We start from the raw sequence: 10619 nt of genomic DNA on the forward strand, positions 1-10619 counted from the left end.
CAAATGATGTTTAACAGAGCAAGGAAATTTTCACAGTATGTCTGATAATATTTTTGCACTAATATGTTATTGTATAGCTTCCTATAAAAAAATATGAATTTAAAGGATAGATTTGTGTGTGTGGGGGGGGGGGGTGCTTATTTATGCTGAGCACTGTGAGTTATGGCATTTTGTCGAAAATTATCAGGTAAAAAAAATAAATGTCATAAGCATATACATTAGTCTTAAAACGAATATTCACCAAAACAAATAGGGTGAATTTTGATTGAACGCTTTATATAATGCCAGAAAATAGGCATTAAAATTTAGAAGCTAAATCAAAATGATAATATTTTTGACAGAATGTTTCATTTTAAAACGAGTATTCACCAAAATAAATAGGCTGAATTTTAACTGAACGCTTATTATAATGCCACAAAATATGCATTAACATTTAAAAGCTGAATCAAAATAATAGTAATGTTTTTACAGTATGTTTCACTGCCTGACACAATCTGAAAAATATAAAAACATGCATTGTTTAACAACAAAACTGACACTTTGCATAACTTCAGGAACAGCCAGTGAATAAGAAAAGAAAAAAAACTGACCTGTGCATGTAAGAGCATTTTGTAGTATTTATGCAGGATTAATATTGCTAACAGATTTCTGGCATGGGCTAATAAGCACCTTACTTCAGAATAATAGAGTGTAGAAAATAAAAATAATGACATTTCAACATAAAGACATGCAATAATCTGCATCGCTCAAAAACAAACTAAAGTCTATATGCACTGAGAACTATGTACATTATAAGGCAACTCATAACAAATAAAATACTAGAAGTTTACGATGCATTTTTAGGACACGTTACAAATATATTCACAAATTTATATTTGTAATAAAAAGTAAAAAGAGATTTTATACAAAACAATGTAGCAAAAGCCACATCTGTGAAGAGAAACATAACGGACAGCTGGAGGAGAGAGCAGGAAACCTCAGAAGGGAAATGAAATTCAGCTTTTAACTCTTCGTGATAGCTGAGCAGCAGAGAAGAAGAAAGAAAGGGGGAAAATGCAAACGTGTCCACATCTTGAAATGATCAGATCTGTTTCTATGCAGTTTTAATAGTGCGACGGAGGCATCATGCAAGCATTATCAATGCTTTTCAGTTTCATTAATGTTTTACATTGCACATCAATAACTCGGCGAGGTCAACATCTGGCTTAAAATCAACTGACTTTGTGCAAATCGGTTGTACTTACCCATTTATGAACTTGTTTACGCGGCGTGTTTGTGGAGGATGTTTCAATGTAGAGGAAAAGATAGAAATCCGCTACTTTGGGGAGATGCGGTCCCCAGGGTCGGAAATACTGCAAATAATCACTTAAAATGAAAGAGGAACGCGGCTTCTAAGCATAATTATTACAGGTTATCCTGCCCCTCGTTTAAAAAAATGGCAAAAAGGGCAGGGGCAACAATGCAGAGGGGGAAGAGATGATGTGGATGTTGCCCCAGCCGTAAGGCGCTTCACTACAGTTTTGCCTCCGTCGCTTTACGAACTCCAGCCTGCCGTCACTGCGCTCAGTGGCACTCATCAACCTAAAGTTCTCGCGAGAACTGGAGGGATGCGCTGTAATGACCGAGGCCTTTAAACGGGATTTCCGCTGTTTGACAAAAAATGAAATACCTGGGCCCTATAAATAGCAGGTAATGGGTTCTTGAAGTATTCTTGTTGAAGTCCTGTGAACAGGTATTTGGGTTATAGTTTATGACTCAAAACTGATTGTTAAAGAATTTAATTATACAGTGTAGGCCTATTGTTTACATTTTTTAGTAACAACCCACATGAAAAATGCTATAGTAGGTTATTTGTCGTAAACACTGTAATGTTTTTGGACCATACTTTAGTAAAGTACTTGAATGAATCTTTGGTGCTAATTTTTGAGCTAATTAAGCATACATTACTACAATTAACCACAGTTTGCTGCAGTATACTACAGTATTTATAGCAGTTTACTATTTCATTTTCTTAAAGTTTTATTTCATAGTTTTTTTATTGCATATTTAATACCACAGAAGCATATTTTGTAACATTTAATAGCAAAGTTGTGTGTATATAAATATATATATATATATATATATATATATATATATATATATATATATATATATATATATATATATATATATATATATATGTATATATATATATATATATATGGCAACGCGGTGGCGCAGTGGGTAACATGTTCGCCTCACAGCAAGAAGGTCGCTGGTTTGAGCCTCGGCTGGGTCACTTGGCGTGTCTGTGTGGATTACGTGGGTTTCCTCCAGGTGCTCCAGTTTCCTCCACAGTCCAAAGAAGCAGGCTAAATTGTCTGTAGTGTGTGTCTGTGGATGTTTCCCAGTGTTGGGTTGCAGCTGGAAAGGCATCTGCTGCGTAAAACATATGCTGGATAAGTTGGTGGTTCATTCCGCTGTGGCGACCCTGGATTAATAAAGAGACTGAGCCAAAAAGAAAATGAATGAATGAATTATTATTATTATCATTCATTCATTTTCTTTTCAGCTTAATCCCTTTACTAATCTGGGGTCGCCACAGCGGAATGAACCACCAACTCATCCAGCATATGTTTTACACAGCGGATGCCCTTCCAGCTACAACCCATCACCCATTCACACACATACATTCATTCATTCACCTACAATATGGACAATTTAGCTTACCCAATTCACCTGTACCACATGATTTTGAACTTGTGGGGGAAACCGGAGCAGCCGGAGGAAACCCACGTGAACATGGGGAAAACATGGAAACTCCACACAGAAATTCAACTGAACCAGCCGGGGTTTGAACCTGCAACCTTGTTGCTGTGAGGCAATTGTGCTACCCACTGCACCATCGTGCTGCCCTATTATTATTATTATTATTATTATTATTATTATTATTATTATTATTATTATTATTATTATTATTATTATTATTATTATTAATATACACAGTCTAACACACCTAGTCATTTTCACCTGGGAAACTACAGTGGTTAAAAGAAATGTAATCTGTATGGAGACTGGAGTGTTTTGCTTAAATTTTGTAGGATTTTGTGCCAAATTTTGATATAATCCATATTTGTAAGTTAAGTACACATATTCCTAAACTGTGCAGTATTTTTATTTATTTTTCTGCTTGTTCAAACTACTTATTTTAAATGAGCTGAAACAACACAATTCTTGAGATTTTATTGGGACAACTTAATTTTTAAAAAAGTGTTAAGTTAACCTAATCAATTTGTGTTGGGACAACATGAAAGAATAGTGTGGAACCCTGCATTTTTTACAGTCCAGACACATGCACTCAATAGAGCTAGTAACAATTTACTTCTAAATTCTGGTTTGACATTTGTATATGGCTTTCACTAAAGATGATCTCAGTCCACCCTATTGTTCTAGAAGATATTTTCTTTTACAAATGTGATTTACTTTTTTTTCTCTGATGTTGTGAACTTTATTTTACTAATGGGTAAAAATCATGTTCATTGTTGTAAATGGAAAAAATGCAGGCCCTCTATAGGTGTGGTATAGGGACCTTTCTGAGGTATAGGAAACGTGGCTCAAAGCTTCAAATACTTCAGAAACCAAAATAAAATAACTGAAGCTCTTTGTAATTCATTTTCAAAATACTTATTATTATAACTTTTTTTTTCCTTGGATGAATGTCTTTTCTATTTCTATTTTTATTAATTTACTTATTAGTAATTTTTTAAGAAAACAATTTTAATTTATTTTATTTATTTTAATGGTCACCATGCCTTGCTATGTTGATTGTTCCCTGTTTTGTGGTGTAAAATCTTTGCAACAGTAAAAAAAAAAATAGAGCTAGTGACGTCACTGTAAAAGGTATGGTTAGGGGCAGGGTTGCATCTGCTTGCATCTGCACCCGGTCTGCAATTTTTTTAATTAAAACTCATCCCTAGTCTATTTAGAATGTGTTTTGTGAACATAGTGATGAAGCTGATGAGACTTGCTGAACAAGTAATTATATTGTGAATGTTGAAACATACAGATATGGTTCATTAGAAAGCATGTATTCATGTTTGTAAAATATCAGCCAACAAATGGGTCCTAAATAACCAATGTTTAAAACAAATCGGTTCAAATTCCCATCTATTAACCTGCAGGCATATGCACTTGCAAATTCTTCATTTGTGTTTGTTCCATAGCCACTGCTGCCACCTTGTGACTAGTTTACGATACAACCGGTGGTGCTCTAAAATTCATTTTGGCCATGCCTCTTCCTTAATAAATATTTAAATATAAAATAGCTCTTTTTTCCCTGCTTGTTGTGTTCTGTTTAGCTTAAGTGGGTGAACATGCATTGGACGTTACCCTGTTGTGCTCTACTAGGGCTTAACTGAGTGGATCTAAACACTATTAATGGTGGGATGACTACTGATTACATAAACACACAGAGACGGAGGAATGTGCTTTAGACAGCAGAAAGCACAGTCAACTGCTGTGCAGTAATGGGGTGGAAACCAAGATAGAAAAGATGGCAACAACACAACAGGACCGAGAGAGACTTCAGGTGAAAACATTGAAAAGGAAAGAAACATCTGCCAGAGTGCTTAAGGCCTCAACATTGTATATTTGTTTGCCACAAGAGGGTGTGCACTGCAAACTGATAAAGACATTACTGCAATTTGTTTGCATTTGCCTGATAGAACTTTTCAAGCCAACAGTGTACAAAGCAAAATACTTACCTAAGCTTCTGTGGGGGAAAATCATAGGAAAGTATAAGTCATGTGTTTTCTCCTCCTTATCCCTAATAGCAAAATCATTTTAAATTCATCAGTCTAAATTTATAATGGTCTTTCATTATACACAGTCATTTTGAATTCAGAATTTCACTGTTTGTTAATATAAGAGTTACAAAAGATTTACTACTGTATAGTGTGTTCTACTGAAGTTACTACAAGATCAGCCCAAGACTTAAAAATACAACAGTTTTTTCTTAGCTATTACCCACTGAAGTGTTTATTAACACAAATATCTGATCAGCCAATCACCTGGCAGAAATTACAAAGTAACTATACTATAATTAAAATACTTTCCCACATAAATAATGAAGTAGGGGATTACTATATAGTATTAATAAAAGATACTTGCCTTAAATGCTGTAGATAAATTCAGCAGTTTTGTATAATGGGTATAAAAAGTAGCATTTTAACACATATACTTGCTGAATAACTAAACAAGGTTACATTTATCAAGACAATTGCATATGCAATATAAATGTATTTTTGTTATTCAAATATCTTGCAAAAAAAGTTTAGATTTGTCAAATCACTGCAAATTGTCACCTTAGAATTATAAGGTTCTATCTGCTTATGAATGATTTTGAGATATTGAGCTTCAAAGTTTTTGCATTCCATATAGCAAACAGTATGCGTGTAACATTTGTTTTTGGAATAAAAAGTCTTAAAATGTAAACAACTTATGAAAAACATCCCATAATGGAAATAAGTTGTATTTAAGAAAAATATGTCAATTACTCAATTTTGACAAAAAAAAATGTCAGATAGAACCTTATAATTCTAAGGTGATGAAATGCTTAGGAAACAGTAGGAAATTAATTTCAGTATATGCTATATGGAATATGGTCATTACTTTGAAATGTTTTGTTTTGATATACATTTATTAAGTGTTAATGTTTTACAAATAACGCTAAAAGGCCATGCTTGACACAAAATTCAACAGTTATGTGTTTAATTTCAATTATGTATGTTTTGAGATGTTTTTTTAAGTATTAAATGAAGTAAATAGACTACTTAATCTGCAGTTTTTAGACTAAAATTTAGAACCAAATAATTATAAAATATAAATAAAATGCTATTTTAATTATTTAATAATTAGAAATGTATTACTTTTTTAACTAACTTGCCCAACACTGGTCTAGGCGTTCTTTGAAGTTCAAAAAAGAGCATCAGAATGGAGAAGAAAGGTCATTTCAGAATATACAGGATCTTCGCTTCAATCTGTGTGATGCTCATTTCAGTATGGACCATAATCTGCCCAAAGAGCTGCATCTTGTTGAATGGGCAATTAAAGGGACAGTTCACTCAAAAAATAAAAAAATTCTATTCCCCTCATTTGTCAAAAAAACCTTTGAGTTTCTAAAGATATTTAGAAGAAAGCTGGAAACCTGTAACCCTTGACTTCCATAGGATTTGTTTAGCCTACTCTGGAAACAGGTTTTTATCTTTCTTCAATATATATTTTGTGTTCAACAGGATCACTTGAAGGTGAGTAAAAAGTACATTTTCCGTTTTGGGTGAAGTATCCACTGAAGGTTAATAGAGTTTAAAGTTGTTGTTTTTTTAAATAGCTTAAGTAGAAACAGAATAGGAAGTGCACCCATATTCTGCCCAGAGAAATCCAACAACATATTTTTGTAATATAGTTTAGTTCCTTGAACGTGCCTTATTCATACAGTACGTTTAGCCTCCGGGCATTCAGAAGAAGAGGAAGTTAAACCGCCTCACCTGCTTTACAGAGCCAGCCCAGCAAGCAATAGCCGTCATTTCACCGGCTAGGTGAAGTATAGACCAGATCTAGCCCGGCTACGTGTAACCCAATTTTAGCCCGAATAACCTTAAATTTGGTTGCATGTTGTTTTTTTGCTAAATAAAGCTTATATATGTATGATACTCCATCATGTAAGAAAAGTCAATAACGTTTATGAGGTTCCTGCAAGTAATAGACGTAGTTTCAGTTTCTCGGTGAAGTATAGACCCAATCTAGTCCGGCTATGTGTAACCCATCTCTAGCCCAAAAAAACTTAAATTTGATTACCTGTTTTTTTTTGGCAAAATACCTTGTCATATGTATGATATTCCTTCAAGTAAGGAAAGTCAATCGCATATAGGGTGTTTGGGCTTTTAAAAATATATGCTATTTTCATAGTCTGAGCGCAGCCTTGAATTAGCTCGTCGTCCGGACGGCTATTTATAGCCCACTGATAGCCTAAACTGATTCACTGTAGTATTTGGCCGTGCAGCGCGTGCATCACGCACGCATTATCAGTAAGTGTTAAGGTGTAATTTCGTGACATGTTCTATTTGTAGCCATAATTTAGCTTTGAATTAGATGTTCTTTACCCACCTCGCAAAATTGACATAAAAATTTATTGCAGACTTACTGCCTTTTTATTTATAATTAAAAACGAATATGGCATAATATATCTTATTTTATAATATATTACATCTATCTTACGGTAAAACAAACCAGATCTAATCAGTTAAAAAAAATCAATGCAGTTCTGTACTCCACACGATAGATGGTGGTATTGCACATTTGTCAAGTCGGCTCGGCTGAAATGGACCAACAAATCAAGAGGAAGAAGCTGTTGTGGTTTGAAAATTGTAGCGCGTTGGATTGCGAGCGCGAGTGCCCTGCAAGGTAAGTGTAATCTGCTTTAATATCATGTTGTTTAGCAATGTTTTTTATTATATGTGCGAGTTTTAATATAGTATTACGCTAATATCAATGGACAGGCACCATTTATTCCAAAAATCTTAGACAAGCAAAAACGCTGTGAGGGAGTGTTACAACATTTTAAACACGCAAAATTAAACACTTATTAAGCAAAGTTCGGTGATTAAGAGCATTTAGTGTGTACATTGCATGTCATCTTAATTAAATTGCCTCATGAAGTCAAATAAAAAAATCTGTCATGAGATAAAACTTCTGCAGTTCTGACTTTTAAATCATGTTTGATTGTGATTTCATAACAAGAGACTTTTAAACACAAGAACCAAGTTAATTCTGTTTTTAGAAAATCTATTTAAGTTAATTTCTGATTTTTTATTGATTTATATTTTATAAATAAACTTTACTATGTTATGGAAAATGTCATTTTTTTGTAATATGAGTAACTGTATTTTGACTTGTCACTGTAAAATCTAGTATAAAGTAAGCTGATTACTATGAAGTTATTATTATTATTATTATTATTATAATGCTTCTCTAATATTTGTAATTATTTGGTTTTTTTCTCCACAGATATTTGAGTGTGTCCATGTAAAATGAGCAGTCTAGCAGGTATGAGTTGCTTAAACACTTTAGACTAAAACATTTACACTATGACCACATTTGCTGGTTTTCCTGTCCATATGCAGATTGCCCATGTACAGTAACAAGCTGGATGAAGCTTTCGAGTCACATCAAAGACACAGAATGAATATTAAACAATATTTATGCATTATCCATATAACTGCTGTTGACAAAGAAACATTGAATATAACACACTGATACTAAAATAGTTAAAATAAGTGAATAAATAACTGAATTTAAATAAGTAATCAGCTTTAAGCTGTAAACCTGTGACTAATTATTTTTTATGTTAATAGATGTTTTTTTTTCTTCTAGTTTTAATACGTAACCATCAAGCGTGATTGTGTCCTGAAGACCTACCTCATTTGAAGAGTCTGTGCATCTACCTCAATGAAGACTTAAAGGAATATGTGGTGAGTGTGTCAACCCACCCTCCTTTCAAAAATGTATTTGTAAAACTCACAGTCACAGGACTGAGTTTAGAACACGTCTCAGTATTTTCTCTCCTTTTTCTGCAGGACTGAAAGTGGCAGAATCTCATCGCACACACAACAGTGGAGATCTTTATCATTTGGGCTGAGGATGCTGGTCCTGGGGACAGACCTACAGATGTTAGTGTAGAAGTTTTGAACCTGCTGAGTGTCACATATAGATTGGATGGACTTTTTGGGTTCATGTACACTTAAAGGGTTTTTTTAACCAGAACTGAAAACGTTTAATTATCCGTGTCGTACCAAACATTGATTTGTCTTCGAATTACAAATTAAGATACTTCAGGTAAAATCTGAGAGCTCTCATTCTCTATAGACAGCAATGGTCCCAACTTGTTTAAAGTCCAGATAAAAACCTAAAACATCCTCAAAACAGACCACATGCTTTCAGTTGTTCAATCAGAATATTTTTAAGCTACAAGAATAATTTGGAGTGCATATGAAGCAAAAATAACAGCCTTTGAGTTTCTTTATTCTGTTGAACAAGATATTTTGAAGAAAGCTGAATACCTGTAACCATTGGTGTATAACCTGTACTTCCATGGTATGTTTTTTGCAGGTTTTCAGCTTTCTTTAAAATATCTTCTGTGGAAAAAAGGAAAAAAGTCTTAGTTTTTATCTAATTTGTTTTGTCATAACTTTGATATTTATTTATTTATTTATTTATTTATTTATTTTGTATTGTTTAATGTTTTTAATATTGTTAATGTTGCTTTTATTAATAAAAGCTTTGTTTAATTAGTTTGAATGGATTGCATTTTTGAAAACCTGTTGATCAAAAATGTTGATATGTATATGTGTATTTGTGTTGTTTATTAAATGTATAAACATAATCATTCATTAGCTGAAATTTTGATGAATTGTTTATGCTTGGGCTGTACTTAGACGTCTATTAGATTTTCACTGACAGCCCAAATTTAACCATTATTTAGCCTAGACCAAAATTCACCGGCTTTTAGACGTATATTTGTAGCCGTTGAAAAGGCGTCTAAATCACGTCTAGTCTAATCTTGGGCTATGGTTAGACGTCTATTAGATTTTCACTGACAGCCCAAATTTAGCCGTGATTTAGCCTAGACCAAATTTCACCGTCTAATAGACGTATATATGTAGCCGTCTAAACTTGGGCTATGGTTAGACGTCTATTAGATTTTCACTGACAGCCCAAATTTAGCCGTGATTTAGCTTAGACCAAATTTCACCGTCTAATAGACGTATATATGTAGCCGTCTAAATTTGGGCTATGCTTAGACGTCTATTAGATTTTCACTGACAGCCCAAATTTAGCCGTGATTTAGCCTAGACGTCTAGGCTATGTTTAGACGTCTAATAGACGTCTATTAGACCAAAAAATGCTTGCTGGGAGGTGTCACTTCGTAATGAAAGGATTGCGGCAGAGGTATATCTTTCGCTTGAAAGAAAGAAAGAAAGAAAGAAAGAAAGAAAGAGATTGCAATTGAGATAACATTGTTAGTGTTCTTGAAGGAGAAACGTTGACCAAATTAAACATGGTTTTTCAAAACATGATTCGCATACACTCCATTATAATAGAAAAATATCTTCACCCTGAAGAAAAAACAAAGTCTGTGGCAAAAACGGACGGACAAATTATTACATTGATCTGTGTTTTATGAAAATGTAAAAATATTTTTTCTGTACTGGTTGGGTTTAGGCTTAGGGTATGGAAATTATCTTTATGACCGTATGAAAACGACAGTAGCTATAAAAAGTCAATGAAAAGCAATGTGCTCGTTTTGTTTACTAAATTTTGTTTTTACTTTTAAGTTTAATAATATCAGAACTCATGTGAATGTATTTTATAACTTTTAAGAAGAAAAAATAACGAGCTGAGCCTTTAGACATTCACCTCCGCCACTCTTGTGAATGTTGAAACGTTTACAAACAATCCGTGGCCATGTGGCGCTCTGTCAACTCTGGTACTTGTAGTTTGCTGCACCTTAACTGCCACGCTCTCATCTTGCTCGACGACTACATTTCCCAGATCTCCCTGCGCTATCAGCTGATTGCCTCTCG

The 10619-nt window shown here is 33.8% G+C and overlaps 1 protein-coding gene and 1 long non-coding RNA gene across 5 annotated transcripts in view; one reads left to right on the top strand and one right to left on the bottom strand.

Moving 5' to 3' along the window:
• sh3kbp1 (SH3-domain kinase binding protein 1) overlaps nt 1–1569 on the bottom strand; it is a 106239-nt gene extending 104670 nt beyond the window's left edge. For 3 of the 4 annotated variants that reach the window (XM_056450446.1, XM_056450445.1, XM_056450447.1), the window contains exon 1: nt 1245–1569. In XM_056450446.1, the coding sequence (XP_056306421.1) occupies nt 1245–1248 (4 nt within the window). In that variant the 5' untranslated portion in view covers nt 1249–1569. The remainder of the gene's footprint in view (nt 1–1244) is intronic. The other variant, XM_056450444.1, reaches the window with a different exon arrangement.
• Nucleotides 1570–6550: 4981 nt separating this feature from the next.
• Nucleotides 6551–9104, top strand: LOC130218675 (uncharacterized). Its single transcript, XR_008835976.1, has 4 exons — nt 6551–7440; nt 8044–8082; nt 8410–8507; nt 8613–9104. It is a non-coding gene; the product is annotated as an uncharacterized LOC130218675 (long non-coding RNA).
• The last annotated feature ends 1515 nt before the right edge of the window (nt 9105–10619 follow it).

The sequence above is a fragment of the Danio aesculapii genome, chromosome 24 (genome assembly GCF_903798145.1).
Source record: "Danio aesculapii chromosome 24, fDanAes4.1, whole genome shotgun sequence".
NCBI classification, from domain to species: domain Eukaryota; kingdom Metazoa; phylum Chordata; class Actinopteri; order Cypriniformes; family Danionidae; genus Danio; species Danio aesculapii.